A 16,104-nucleotide genomic window follows, 5' to 3' on the forward strand; every position below is an offset into this window, starting at 1 on the left:
TGGTAATCAACAGATTTAGAATCTATCTTTGTAGAAAAAATTTCAATTTTAAATCGATAAACGTTGGCGGAAATTAGAGTTTTTGATAAAAATTTTAAACGCTGACTGTGTGCTAAAAAAATTTTCCTCGTCTGTAAATAATTTCCTTAGAATGACGTAGTCAAGATCTTTCAATAATTTTTTTTTTTTTTTAATCGGACATCGTTGAGTAATTTTTCTAGCATTAATTAATTTTTCAATGTTTTATTTTATAAAAGTATGATAGGTTAGTAGTAAGTTTTAAGGTTTTACGTTTTCGAAGCCATAGAAAAAACTTCTTTCACTTAAAATATTTAACTGATATTAAAAATTAAGTTGTCAGGTACAAAATATTATCTATTTTTGAATAATTGACTAATACTTATTTTTAAAACAAATCGATTATATAGAAAAATTTTTTTTAAAAATTCCGATAGATATTTTATATTATTAAATATTTTAGTATTTACAGATTAAAATTGAGACTTCTTTTTTTATTCTAAAAATATATATTTACAATTTTTCTATATTTGAACATCCATTAAATAAATTATATTAATTACATATACTATTTGTATATAAACTTATGTACTAGTTGCTCTTTACATGATTGTATCACTAAAGTAATTCATCAAGTTCTATAAGTCCCAGAATTTTTACACTCGCTGTACTATATTTTCAAAACTTCAATTATTGTTTATGCATGACAAAATGAGATTGATATTCAGCTTTATTATTCTTATGGCAGTAAGTAACCATTTTGTTCTATCAATGAGGTTATTATTTGGAAATCCGTATCCAAACTGGAATTCTTTGAAAAATGAACCTATTCGAATTAAAAATAATTGTAATACATTGGGTAATTTAATCAAATATCAAAAACAAAATTATCATAATACAAATTACAGAACAGCAATAATACAAAGGTCGTATAAGTATTTATTTATAATTTCATACTTTGGTGGATTTTTAATACACAAAAATAAAACCCACAATGTAATAAATAATGTGGTTGAAATCATAGAGAAAATTGATACGTTTTCTAATCATTTTCGTATTGAAATACCAATGCTTAATTTGATTATTAGCATCGGAAATTTAATAGTAAACCATAATATCTCATCTTATGAAGGGTTAAATAATATAGCTAATTTCGCTATTAACCAGCTGTATCCTGAAAATATTGATGGACAAAACAAATCCTTTGACGTATTAGCTACAACATATTTAACTTCTGAATTATCAGTTATTTCTCCAGAAGTCAAAAACAATATAATGTCATTTCAATTAGTTAATTTGGAAACAGAAGACGCATTGGATGAATTTAATAAAATGATTTTTAATGCTAATTTAGAATTTACAATACCAGAGAATGCTTAAAAAATACTTTATATTTATATATGGAAATATTGATTTGTAAATGATATAATTACATGTAATAAATGTTTTCACATATAATTTATACAACTGTTGTATTTTAATTTTTAGTAAATTGATAAAAAATACATTTCCAACGGAGTTTGTGATAAAAAATAACTATTTTGTTAATTATTTCAAATCTTAGTGAGATAAAAATTTAGGTATGATACTAATTTTTTTACATAAATTAAAAAGTTTTTTAACCATGTTAATTTTCATTCTTATTGTCTTGGTAACACCCCATATATTAAGTATTCCTTAAAAATAATGATTTTTACTAAATTTTTAATTGATGATGAGTTAATATTTTATCTAATTTACAACTTTTAAATGTTCCCTGTCCATTTTTTTTTTTTTAAGTTTTTCTTACTGATGCTGATTTAATACATTTTAAAAGTATTGTTTTAAATTTTCTATCGTTAGTTATATTATAAAATTATAAATAGTATAATTTATCATATAGAGCGTCAAAAAAAAAATCTGTATATTAAAAGTTACGGCCAAATGTATAAACGAAATTAGTCATGTACTATAAATCAGCGCTAAGTCTATTCTCTTTTCATCGTTTTGTTATTCGTTATTATACCTTTATATTCGTTATTATACCTTCACTTGCTGGACTTAATTCGGTGGCGTATGGCGCAGTGTGTTGGTCCGTCGAACTGCCATATACACCTAGTAGTGCGAGGTTTGTCAAAACAGGTGGCGCGAGGTACGAGGCTTGTGTATCGCAAAGAAACGGCGTCATAGGTATAAAAAAATCAAATCAAAGGAATTTTAAATGAATAAATTGCAAAATTTATACACCAGTTTGATTTAATTCAATTGTTTAATAACTTTAACGAGTAGTTTATAATTAATTTAAAATACTAGGGCTATGAATTGTTTAGATTTATAAGTTTTGTTCAGTTAGTCTAAGCAGCCAATAAAAATGTTTATTAATTAACTTGAAAATTTGATAATGTGCTGTTACTGAGCTCATAGTTATTATTTAGTGAAATAAGGGGGATTTATCAACCTAATTTTTAAAGCACATTTGCAAGTTTTTGAAAATTTCGATTTTTAAGAAAGAAGCTCGCTGACGGCGGTGTTTTATGATTTTTTACTAAAAATTTCTAAGATATAAAAAGAAATTTAATTCTAATAGTTTTGTGAGCTTTTTATTTAGACTTTCGAAACGCCAAGGCGCCCACATTATTTATGATACTTTTTATGATATGAAAGCAATGTTTTATTTGATTAACGACTTTACGACGACCATTTACATGTGTCGAGAAAAAGCCGTAAATCAGAAATCCAATCAAAACCCAAGTAGTCATGAGCGTCTAATAATTACAAAATTATTTTTATTTTGAAATTTAGCATATTTTTAATAAACATTTTTCCTTTTTCATTACGCATGTATATTTTTGTAAATTCCACTGATTTCAACTGTCAATAAACTGAATAATTCTTTTTATTCATAATTTAAAATTAATTTTTTTTGTGTAATTTAATTGTTTGCGAATTTTATTTTAATCTTTGATACATTTTCATTTACGCATTTATTTTTCATTTACATCAATAATGGCATTGTTTTCTTAACATGGTTTATTTTGTTTATGCGTTTTAATAAAAAAAAAATGTTTCTGTTATTACAAATTATTGGTTCGAGATGAGGTATTTATGTTAGTTGAAATCGTTTTTAAATATTTATATAAGAAGACAATATTTTATTTAACACGCTAGGATTCAATGGATGTATAAATATATATAAATATATTTTTTCTTTCAATAGCAGTGACACTTATAGTGAAATAAACTATTAAGAAATCGTAAAAATTAACAACTAGTTAAATATTTTTTTTTATATGCATTGTTAGAAATATATAGGAATAATAAAAAAAAGTTATAGAACTTTAAAGTAAAAAACCCAGCACAGGGGGGTCGCGGCACAGTGGTGACGTGACATAGTTGGATCAAGTATAATGATATCTGACAGTGATTAAAATCACTATCAAAAATAAACGTTTCGATGCAAATCTTTAGATAGTGTTTAATTTTAAAAAAATTGGTAGAATTGGTTATTCCAAAAGCTACTTGATCTGCTGGTTCCTTATTAATATCTCGATTAAGATAAAGTATGTCGAATGAAAAAAGGTTTATTAAAAAATATTATTTCTCATAAAAAAATTGTGTGGATCCATAAACTTTTCAATAAGTTATAGCATTATAAAGTTAAATATAATATAAGTAATAAAATCGAAAATTTTCACACAAAAATAGCATTCGGTAGCCGTTTTCACCATGAAGACAAGTCCAGAGGTCAAATTTTTTTTTTTCAAATTAAAGTACATTACATTAATTTTAATTTAAGATATATATAAAAGTATCAGACCTTCCGGAACATTTTCAAAAGTTAAGTTGAAAAAGTTAATTTTTTGTGAAAAAGTTGTAATTTTAAATCCCCCCCTGTGGGCAGAAAAAAGGTCAAATTTACAAAAAAATATACCAAGTGATAGGTAAAGACATCAAGCATCTATAAAAAAAAAAAATTATATTCATATGTTCATTTTTGAAAAAGTTACGGCACATTTTAGTAAAAAAAATTAAAAAAATTTCGAAAATTAGCGATTTTTAAATTTGTAATTTTTTTGGAGGTTTCCCCCATTTACGGGGAACGAAGGAAATTTTTTCAATTTTGAAGGGTAATGTCTTCGACTAGATACAATTTGTGATCTTTTGACGTATCGTTGAAAGAAATCGGTTCGTTGAGAGCTGAGAAAAAGTGGTAACAGACACAAAAAAAAAAAACACATCATAGTAAAACCAATACCTTCTCAGCTTCGCATCGAAGCTAAAACAACATTTGTGGGATAGAGCAATAGTGTTATAAGACAATTTTATATTTTTTAAGGAAATAAATATTTAAAGTACTTTAATTCTACAAGGAGTATTGTTAATATAATAATATTACTTCATACCATAATTTTAATAATACTGTTGATACCTATGAAACTGTTAAAATTTAAGTATTATTAAATTATTGTAAAAATCTCAGTTTAAAAATGTTAACCTTATATCCAATTGATTTTGCTATTGACTTTTTTATTAATATACACATTTTAATAGTAACACTTTAAGTATATTTTTGTTACACTGATTTTGAAGTAATATTGCAAAATACTTTGTGTGTTACTACATAACTATCAGTTTTTCAATCCTGGGTACAGGATTAATAATACATTTTAAACTAAGTTAGCTAATATACATAAATATGAATTTTAAATGAGAGAGGTAGGGTTATAATGTAACACGGATATGACGTAACATAGGCACAAAGTATTATAATATGATGTTCTAATAGATGTCATTAGATTAATAAATAAAAAATATCATATATATAATAAAAAATATACTATGTTGTTATCGGGATATTTCTATCATTATTAAAGAAGCTATAATTTATTCAGTTTTATTCAATCTTCTTCCTCACCTTAATCCCAACTACTTGGGGACGGGCACCCTTATCCTTAACTTCCACTTAACACGGTCTCTCACATCATCTACGCTCACATCAGCTGTCCTCAAATCGCATTCCATAGCATCCCTCCATCTCTTTTTTAGTCTTCCTCTACCAACTGCCCAACACTTTGAACCACTCATCATAGCTGGTCTCACTACAGTCTTATAGAATTTACCTTTCAGCATCATTGAAGTTCTTTTATTGCATAACACACCGCACCAGTGGCTTCTCTCCACTTGAACTCCGCACCTAATCCTGTGTCTTACATCTTCGTCAATACCACTGCTCTTTTGAACAACTTATCTTAAATACTTAAAACTTTTAAGTATACCCAATGATCAGAAACATATAGAGTTTTTAAGACAAATTTGAGTAAATGGATACATAGATTTTCCCATAACACGTTTAAGTATAAAGTCAAAATAATATTAAAAATAATTATCTAATTTATCATCAGATGATAATAATATTTACATATAGTACATTAGCTCTCATTTTTTAGTTTCAATGCGTTCATTTTTTTACATAAATCTATCATTTGAAATTCATTGTAAATCACCAATAACATTAGTAAAATGGGCCTTCAGAAGATTTCTCATGGGCTAACCCTCCCAATTTTATGTTAAAAAAATGATACTAAAAAAAGTGTATAATTACATAAATAAATTCATCGGTTCAAATTGAGGTGGCCGTTCTTCGGTAAGCCTTATATTACTGCATTAATTAATTTATTTACAATTTTATAAAATAGTACTTTAATATGATGTGTTTACTATCCAGATTTTAAGACATTTTTAAACTAGTATTTTACCAAGTTATTATTTTCTAGACAATTCAAAAGATAATATTCATTTAAATGAATACTATACTATAAGAAGAAATAGGATTTTCAAGAATATAATCAAGCATGAAAATAAAAAAAATAACTAAATTTACTATAACTATATAAATTGAAATTTACAAAGTTTTTAAATTAAAAAGTCAAAAGTTAGAACTCTCAAAAATATAATGAGTATAAACTCATATTGTTGAAATATCTTCGTGTATTTTAAATATTTACTTTATGATTTGATATCATATAATTCAAATTTTTCCTAATTCAACAATAGAAATGTCGAAAGCGCACGATAACTTGACCCTAAAAAAAACCTCTATTGACTAGAGTTTTTAAAATTCTTGTAAAACTTTTAACTTAATTAACCAGTTATTAATATTATGCATTTATAAATTATTTTATGTTTTTGAAAAAATTATTTTCACAAAAATTAAAAATACTGAAACATTTTATTTGTATATTCGTTTAAATTGTATTAAATTTGTTTACATTTTTAATAGTACTATTTAAAAAAAAAAATAACTATTTTTTTTCCCAAGTAGTATTCATTAAAATTGATAGATTTTAATTTAAATAAAAGTCGAATATATAAGTATTGCAATGTGAGTTTGAATAAAATCCCTTACATATGATTTTGTTGATATTATCTGTACTATTCGCTTACAATTTTGTTCACATTAATTGCCTAGATTTTATTTTAACGAAACAATCATTAGCAAATTTGGTAGTTATTGAATATTTAAATTGCAACTCGGTTGGAGAGGAGTAACGTTGCGAAGGAAAAAAAATATTTTTCCTAATCAGTGTAGATATAATGGTTTTCATTTGAAGCATTGCAAATTTATTTCCTATACAATTCCTTGGACCACCGCTAAATGGCAAAAATGCATATGGGTGCCGATTTTTGCATGTCTCTGGTAAGAAGTTATCAGGATTGAAACTTTTAGGATCTTTATAATATAAAGAACTCCGATGAAGATAACCAATATAAACAAACAACTGAGAATCTATAATAATTAGGATTTATAATTTATATCCAATAAAATTATAGATAATTTAAATTACCTGCTGGTAAAATATAATTGCCCATATCAATTTCTTCTTCAATATCTCTCGTAATTAATTGTACTGGTGGGTTTATTCGTAAAGTTTCTTTGATTACTCTCTCTAAATATTTCATCTTATTTAAGTCATCATAGGTAGGTTGTCTATTGTAATCACCAGTAGAAAATATTACTTCTTGCTCTTCAAATACCTTAAGTTTTAAATAAATATAAATCAGCCAATATATTATATAAATAGCATCATATCATACTGACAATTATACCTTATGTTGAATATCTTGGTGATAAGCTAAGTGAAATATTACACAAGTATTTGTAAACGCTGTTGTGTCTTGTCCAGCTAGAGAGAATAGTTTTAATTGTAATTATTGTTATGTTAAAAAGTGTTATTGTTATAATTTTTACACTACATAGTATAAGATAGATTGACATATATAATGGCCATTTTTTCTTTAAAATAAGAAATTTAAAAATAAATTGAATTTCAATTACCTCCTATTAACGTTGAAGTTTCATCTCGAATATTTTTATACGTCATTCCGCTTGAGTTTTCAACTATACTATCCATAATTGATTGAATTTTATGGCCATTTTTAGATGAATCTTTTAGATTACTTTTAGTATAAGATTCAAATTTGTTCAACTCTTTATCTTGCATTCCCATTAAACAATCAATATATGTTAGAAATTCTTTTTTACATCTCTCTTCAATTTTCCCCATTGCAGACCATTTAAATAATGATTTATTTAAATACCACAAATTTCGAATTCTGTATTCAACTATCTAATAAAAGTCCCAATAATATTTAATAAAAAATTGTAAAAAAAAAGTATAAAAATATTTAAAAAGGCTACTAAATAGGTTATAAAAATTACGAAGTATCTAAGTATTTTTGAAAATGCAAAATGTATGAGAAATTAAATTTGAATGAATTAATTAAATCTGTAAATTGAAATATTTAGTATATTTTTTATTATTTACTTAATTAATTAGTGATAGCAACCATATAAGTTTCACAAATCGATTTTTTTGTTTTGATATCTGTATCGTTTTTTAAAATTATATTTCTATTCGAAAATAATAAATTTTAGATGTGTAAAAAGGAAAAAAGCTCCAACTTTGTAATAAACTTTAAAGTGCTATCTATTAATATATTTATTTATTTACATTTAGTAGTTGTACTTAATAACGGGGCTAGGAACCAAAATCTAAAAATTTTTTTAAAACCGTAACCTTAATCGAAACCGAAAATTTAGTATAATTTATATTTCGGTATTCGAGTTTTAAAATGATGTATCTTTATTAATCAATTGTATATATGTCTATTATTATTATTTTTAAATATATTAATATTTAATATTTAATGTGCAGTTATAATTTAAGTGATAGAAAATAGTTAGAAAACGAGACTTAATGTGTATTTTTTCTTTGAAAATACGATCTGTTTTTAATGTTAGTTTTGTCAAAAACATACAATGTGACTCTGTCATTACCAAAACTCATTACTTCTAGTATTTAACTTTTTTTCTTTTTTGTAACATTCTATAGATACCTACGTGAGTTATAAATTTGTTCCAAAAAATCATAATTTCTTTAGAGATTGTCTGTTAATTTAAAGATATTATTTTGTGATCCGTCATTAAAAATATTTAATATTTTAAATTAATTTAAAAACATAAAAAGCTATAAAAATATTCAAAAATTAAGAAGCTATTGAAATTCTTTTATAAATTTTAAATTTAAGGTTTTTCTTTTTTAATTTTTGATAGTGATATCTACAACTAATTGAATTCAAGGGCGTCATGTGTGGGGTTCAGGGTGTGCAACCACACTCTTTACTTTAAAAATAGTCCCAATTGGCCTGCAAAAATAATACGCTAATTTTTTATACATCAATTCAAATTTCAAAAACATTGTATTATCATAGTTACATGGATCAATAAACAAATATTCTGTTATTAATTAATTGAGTAAACAATTATTCGTAATATATAATGTAATAAACAAAAAATTGGTAAACTGTAGGATTTTTAATATTATTTAATAATAATATATTATACTTATACTACTAAAATAAGCGAATAAAGAAAATGTGGCGCTGCTCGTCAACGAGAAAAAAATAAAAAGTTATTAGTAGCAACATACCATAATATTATTAAAATGTTTAAAAAAGTTGAAATCAATTTAGTGAAAAGTTTTGTAAGTAATTATTAAAATAGTCTACAATGAATGTATTCAAATGTTAATCCAGTATATACGTTAGGGTAGATCAAAAAATATCTATCTTCGAAATTTTAATGAGAACCATATTAACTTTATTATATACATTAAAATAGCCATTTTATGAAAATTAGAGATTTTTAAAAATAATTTTACTAGTTGCTCAATGTGTTATTAGTATTTTGACCAAAAAACGACCCCTGTTATTCAATTTTTGATCAAATATTATGATTAATATATCAAAAGAGTTTGTAAAATACAGTAGAATACAAATTTTTTAGTTTCAAAATTTTGAGTCTTAAATTAATAGCATGGATATCATAATTAGAGTCATTATATGAAATATTTCTAGTAGGTCCAAGTAAGCATAAAAATTTTTTTATACAGTTTGACTGGTATTTATTTATATTATAAGTAGTAAAAATTCTTAACTAATCATAAAAAATTATATCTTTTAGTTTCGATACGAAACTGAGAAGATATTAATTTTACTATGAAGTGTTTTTTTTTGTGTCTGTTACCACTTTTCTCAGCTCTCACTGAACCGATTTCTTCCAACAATACGTCAAATGATCACAAATCATATCTAGTCGAAGAAATTACCCTCAACAATTGAAAAAATTTCCTTCGTTCCCCATAAATTCTGGAAATCTCCAAAAAATTACAAATTTTAAAAATGCCAATTTTAAACATTTTTTTTACTTAAAACTGCCATAACTTTTTAAAAAATAACCAAATCATTATAATTTTTTTACAAATACGTTAGATATTTACCTATCATATTGTATTTTTTTTTATGAATCGGATCCTTTATCTGCCCACAGGGGAGATTCAAAATGACAATTTTGTCACAAAACATTAACTTTTTCATTTTAACTTTTAAAAATGTTCCGGAATAACTGGCACTTATATATATATATATTGTATTAAATTCAATGTAATGTATAATAAAAAAAAATTTTTGGATTTTATTTTGTTTTCATGGTGAAAACGGATATCTAAGTTAATAAAAATATACGATTTTTGTAAAGAATTACAATATTAATTTATTAATATCAATTTCGTACCATATTTAATTTCTATCATATATTACAATTAAAAATTATAAAACTTATAATCAGGATATAATAAGGAAATAGGTGATCATGTTGTTTTTGGAAAAATCTATTAATTTTTTAAAATTAAACACTATCTACAGATTTGCATCGAAGCATTTTTTATAATAGTAATATTAATCACTGTCAAATTAAATCTATACTTGAACCAACTATGCCGCGCCTTACTGACTGGGTTTTTTTTTTTAAATATTCATGTTTACTATTTTTTTGACTCTTGTAGCAAAACATAATGATATTAATTTTGCTATATTTATGCTTTAGTTTTATTTATAGTAAGTATTTTTGCTGCCTTTATTTTTAGATTCATTGTGCAACTAAATAAAATATATTTTTAGAACAAACCAATAACTTATTTAAGTTATTTGAAATTTATAACCAATCTAGTTCAAATTGTTTTAATCCTGAGAGTCTTTATTCAAAATATTTTATAAATCTTTACAATTATTTTAAATTTAATAAAATTCAAATTTCTTCTGAGTTTCCATCATCAAAAGCACTATTTGATGACAAGCATGAAGTCAATATAGATACTATAGCAATATACCTGAAAGATTTTCCTATCGCTTTCACTAAAACATTAAAAATTATTTCATTGGTTCTAAACTCTACCAAGTACAACAGCATCAAATGAAAGGTTTTTACATCGCTCAAAAATGTTAAGTCATATTTACGCCTTCCATGAACGACGAAAGACCAAATGATCTCATAGTACTTAATGTTGAAAAAAAAGAAGTTAAGAATATAAATTTAGAAAAAGCTGTGGATGTATTTGCTAAATTACAAAATCGGCGATATCCGCTTATGTAAAATATAATCAACTTTTTTTTTTTAGAACTCTGCTTGTACAAAAATTATAAATTAAGTATAAATGACACTTTATAAATATATATATATTATGTCATTTTTCATTTTTTTTTTTTTTTGCTGCATTTGCCATCTTCAAATTTTTTATGCATAATTTAATGATATTTAATCACAGGTAAAGTAATCAATTATATATTCTATTTAGCTTTTAAATTGCTTTTTTACTATTCATGTTGATTGTGATTCATAATTTATGGAAAAATTATAAAAAGAATAATTTGCACAAGTAGTAATTATATATAACTATCTATTTTTATATGGCCAGATGAAATTTCAAAAAAGCCTACTTGAAATCTCGCACACCGCCAAAAAAACTGAAATGACGCCTCTGATGGAATTCGGATTTTTTTTAACGTATTAATGAGTAAAACGGTCTAAAAAAAGCTCTGAATTTTTATGGATAGACACAAATAGAATGCTCATCATGATAAACACAATACCTCCAAAGCTTTGTTTCGAGGATAAAAAACTCAAAAAATAACAACACAGAATTTAATTAACGTCGTTTAATTGCATAACTCGCTCGAAAATGTAATCTTACTAAAAAAAAAAACCTAACTCTAAACCTGAGATTCCCAATCCTGCTTATAAATAATTAATAAAAAAAAATACTGAAAAAATTGTTTTACTTATTTTACATTAAAATTAGTAAAAAGTAGTATACAACGTACTACTTTTATTTGTTTTGAACAATTTTTTTTTTTTTTGAATTAATATAATTGTAATATTATGATATGTCAAATTATTAAATTTCGATATTGCTGTCGAATTTTTGTCTCGATATGGATATTGAATCGAACTATCTATATTATTGCCCAACACTATTAATTACGACTATATACTTAGTTTTTATTCAATATTAAGAACATAATATTATGTAAGATAGAACTTTGAGAAAATAGATCTTGTAATTATTAAAGGAAGTAACTCGTAAGTTTTTATACAATTGATATCGTATATTACTAAAATAATTAAAATTAAATTAATAAGAATAATAAAGTCTACAAAATTACCATCATTAAAGTTTGAATGCATTTTACCACTGTAAAATCGTATTTTTCATTCTTCATACTTATATCATTACCAAAAACCGATTTTTTTATTATTTTCATAGTAGTCAACGATATAGGAACACTAATTTCACATTCATTTGATTCTTTGTTAGAAATGTCTAGAATCATATTAGATAAAATGTTTGCTTCTTCATAAAATATTTGAATAAATGATTTCATTTTGTTATTATTTAAACTTGATGAAACAATTTTTCTATATTAATCAACAAAAAATTGAATGTTAAATTTTCTAAAATCTTTCCTTTAAAATATTATGAAATGTATTAAATAAAGTGGAATATTATTCATAACAACCTGTGTTTATGCCATTTTGCTAAATTGTTATTTGTAGTTAAACCTTCTCCTAAGAATGTTTCTCGCATAGTTTTATAAAATAAACCTTTTTTTTGTACTTTAGGGTGTAATAACAGAGTTTTTATATCTTCTGGTGTAGTAGGAACTACACACATCAGTGGACCAAGCCAAAATTTGAATATTATCTTATCTTGGCTGTAACTTTAATGCAAATGTTATATAAATGTTTGACGTATTAAAATTCGTAATATTATATTTAAAAAGTGTTCATTTTTTATACTAATAAAAATTATAATAGTATCTCACCACATCTACAATAAATTAAGAAAAATATTAAATAGATGAAACATACGTTTATCGCATATTGTTGATTATTTCAAAAAAATTTTTTTTGACTTATTGAAATATACAGACCAGAAAATATGTGCTGCGATAAATTAAAAAAGTGTTAAAAAATTCTTTTTAAAGAGAACATGTATCACCTATGTGAAGGGCAGCAAATAGACAAGTGTGAATACTGATGAATAATTTTGTCCAAACAATCATTCATGAAGATATTGAATGAAATTGTTGAAATATCTTCGTTTATTTTAAATATTTACTCTATGATTTGATATCATATAATTCAAATATTTCCTAATTCACAATAGAAATGTCGAAAGCGCACGATAACTTGACCACAAAAAAAACCTCTACTGACTAGAGTTTTTAAAATACTTGAAAAACTTTTAACTTGATTAACCAGTTATTAATATTATGTATTTTTAAATGAAGAATCTTAAAAGACCATTGGAAACTCTTTTACGGTAAAAATGATGTATACTGAGTTTACTAAGCAAAAGGAATGTTTGTAGTTACTGTTTTTTGTCTAGGTTTTTCCTAACTATTTTTATCGTCTATTTTTACAAAATGCCTATAAACCAAATATTTTCTAAATTAGGTTCCTTGGTATAATAAATTTTCTTGGCTCAAAAGATGCTCTATTAAATTATCATTACTTTTATAGTATACAAGGTGTTCAGTAAATAAGGAAACGAATTTCTATTGTACTCATTGTTTGTAACAATTTAACTGTTTCCTAACTTACTGAACATTCTGTATAATAATTTTTCAATTTTTAGCATGTAAACCCTTCCTTATTAGGACGACAGTATTGAACTATTGAAAAATTATAATAAACTATTGTGAAATCATTAGCTATAAAGACATAATATTTTTAACATTTTTCAAATGTCCCTCATAGTATATATACATATGTATATAGAATAGTATATTCTGGACTATTTTACTCAATTTACTTCCTTTTTCAAACAATTATACTGTGGAACCCAGTGCAAAAATGTTTTCACGGGGTATATATGCTAGTAAAAAAAGTATTATTTTAGAGTATTAATCTCTACTGGAATAATCATATTCTAAAACACTATAAAATCAAATATCATTTACAAATTGAATATAAAACTAAGGTATGGTTCGATTTAGAATAATTACGTGATTGGATTGTAGATATAAATTTGCAATCTTTTTATTATAAATAGTAATAAATATTAATTGGTTATTATACATCTTGAATTATATTCAACAATTTGAGAACACGAAAAAATATCTAAGACGCTTAGGTGGAAAAATGTAACTCAAATTTCATTCCAATTTCCAATATAATTTTAAATGTAAAATGCTGATGTATTTAAACAAATTATAATTTTAACATAAATTAGTTTTAGCAGGTTCACTTACTTACATTTTATAAATTTCGATCATTCTAATAGAAAAGTTTTTTGATCCATTTATATAATCAAAAAACAACCATAATATTAACCAACCTTTTGGTCCTGGTATATTTTTGGCCAGTAATAATTTCCTTGGATTATATAATTTTACTGTTATTAAAACAAAAATAAGTAGAATTGAAAACCATACGAAATTTAATAAGTTACATTTTGTGAGATCCATTTCCTAAAAAATAATGTTAATTAATGTTATGCATATATTTCTTATATTATTATATTGTAGAACAGAAATAAGCAAAATTGTTATTGTAGTTTATGACAATATTTTTTAGCAAATACTCATTTCAATAAATCCACGCTAACAAAAGTAAAACTTATTTAGAATTTTAACATTTATATTACGAAAAAAAAATTTTAATAGAGCTATATGAAAAGTAATTTTTTTATTTGACCTCAAAATATTAGTATTAATACTAATATTTATTTTTCTATTCTTCTTTCAGAATATTTTTACATAGAATTCATAATTATTTCTTAATATTATTTCAATATTTTTTAATTTATATATTTTTATATCAGTTATTTCGAATCAAAAATTTAATCAACACTTAATATATATATTTATATATATATAAATTGTTGAAATTCCTCTCTAAAAGCTATTGCTTGTGGCAGAGAGAACAAAAAAACCTACATAGCCCAGCGCAGCCAAATCAAACCCCTGTATCTACTAACGAGGCACAACTCGTTACAAACTGATCTAAGTTATAACCGCTATAAATTGAATAATTGAAAATATGACTCAAACTATTAATTAAATGACTATTTTACAATATTATTATCATTTATGTAAATTAAATTGCGGTAGGCAAATAAAAATTATATCTAAATATTTTTTTGTAAAAGATTAGTGAAACATGCAACAAGGACAAATTGTAATTCTATAAGTTAGTAAAAGTTCATTGTTTCTTTTTAATAATTTTCAAATAGTATTACTGTATGCCATTAGAAAATAATGCCAAGTTGCAAATATAAACTTAACTTTATAAAAATAGGATTATTCTCAAAGAAAAATATACCACATAAAAAATTTGTTACCTTATTTCCATATAATTACCAAAAAATAAAAATAAACTACATCAATGTTATTAGTAGTATAACTTATTTTATAACAGTTAATTATGATAAATCAAAAATTCATTAATATTTTATAAAGGTCTAACTTTAAATAAATAAATAACATTTGTGTTAATAGAATAAGAAAATATAATTATTTGTTTCAATTAATTTTATAAAACATTCTAATTTATAGAACATTGATAAACAACCTCATATGATATGACCATGGCAATCTATTAGTATTATCAGGTTCCTTAACAAAAAAAACGCCTCTTTTATGATAAATCAATTATTAATAACTTTAATGTCGAAATAATTACATACATCTTAAAGTTCATTAACTAATTTTATAGAACTATAAAAAATAAAGAGTTATTTTATGTCAAGTAAAATATTATATTATCTGTTTTTGCGTATAAAAAATACCTGCTCTTACGATATTATTGGATGATTAATTTAAAATTTTTATTATTAATCTCTAAAGAAATTTTCATTTTGTGATACTAATAAGAGTAAAAATTATTTTGTATATATTTTTTACGGTGCTAATGTATCTTAAATTTATTATTGAAAAATTTATAATCTGTATTTTATATTACTTGTATACAAACAAATAATTTATTTATTTGTCATAACATAAACACTGTTGTACACTATTTATTCTATATGTATATACAGTAGAACCTCATTAATCCGGACTAATAAGGGCTCAAGGTTGTCCGATTTAATGAAAGTCCGGATTAAACAAAATAACCAAAAAACATGTCCGTAGTATAGATTTAAGAATATTATATTATACTAAATACTATATATGATATAATATATATATATATATATATATATA

At 23.8% G+C, this 16,104-nt stretch overlaps 1 protein-coding gene across 3 annotated transcripts; it reads right to left on the minus strand.

Annotated features, from left to right (window-relative positions):
• Positions 1 to 5,857: 5,857 nt before the first annotated feature.
• Positions 5,858 to 15,386, minus strand: LOC126893736 (cytochrome P450 4C1-like). 3 transcript variants are annotated; one of them, XM_050664194.1, is made up of 8 exons: positions 15,240 to 15,386; positions 14,235 to 14,367; positions 12,412 to 12,612; positions 12,058 to 12,310; positions 7,334 to 7,625; positions 7,105 to 7,181; positions 6,843 to 7,032; positions 5,858 to 6,784 (listed from the first exon to the last, which is right to left on the minus strand). In XM_050664194.1, exons 3-8 carry the CDS (start codon positions 12,564 to 12,566, stop codon positions 6,450 to 6,452), a joined length of 1,302 nt encoding a protein of 433 aa, XP_050520151.1. In that variant the 5' UTR covers positions 12,567 to 12,612; positions 14,235 to 14,367; positions 15,240 to 15,386; the 3' UTR covers positions 5,858 to 6,449. The 3 variants fall into 3 exon arrangements, with proteins under 3 accessions (XP_050520151.1, XP_050520149.1, XP_050520150.1); XM_050664192.1 differs by having other exon boundaries at positions 14,153 to 14,367; XM_050664193.1 differs by having other exon boundaries at positions 14,149 to 14,367.
• Between the last annotated feature and the right edge of the window lie 718 nt (positions 15,387 to 16,104).

This window comes from Daktulosphaira vitifoliae, unplaced genomic scaffold (genome assembly GCF_025091365.1).
Source record: "Daktulosphaira vitifoliae isolate Bord-2020 unplaced genomic scaffold, ASM2509136v1 Scaffold_1, whole genome shotgun sequence".
Taxonomy (NCBI): Eukaryota; Metazoa; Arthropoda; class Insecta; order Hemiptera; family Phylloxeridae; genus Daktulosphaira; species Daktulosphaira vitifoliae.

What these genes read in the sequence shown, in the direction of transcription:
- LOC126893736 (XM_050664192.1), bottom strand. Translation starts at nt 14,364, where the DNA reads ATGGATCTCACAAAATGTAACTTATTAAATTTCGTATGGTTTTCAATT. An exon ending in GCAAAATGGCATAAACACAG is followed by an intron (nt 12,311 to 12,411) that starts GTTGTTATGAAT and finishes TGATTAATATAG; the next exon opens with AAAAATTGTTTCATCAAGTT. An exon ending in ACCAAGATATTCAACATAAG is followed by an intron (nt 7,033 to 7,104) that starts GTATAATTGTCA and finishes TTAAAACTTAAG; the next exon opens with GTATTTGAAGAGCAAGAAGT.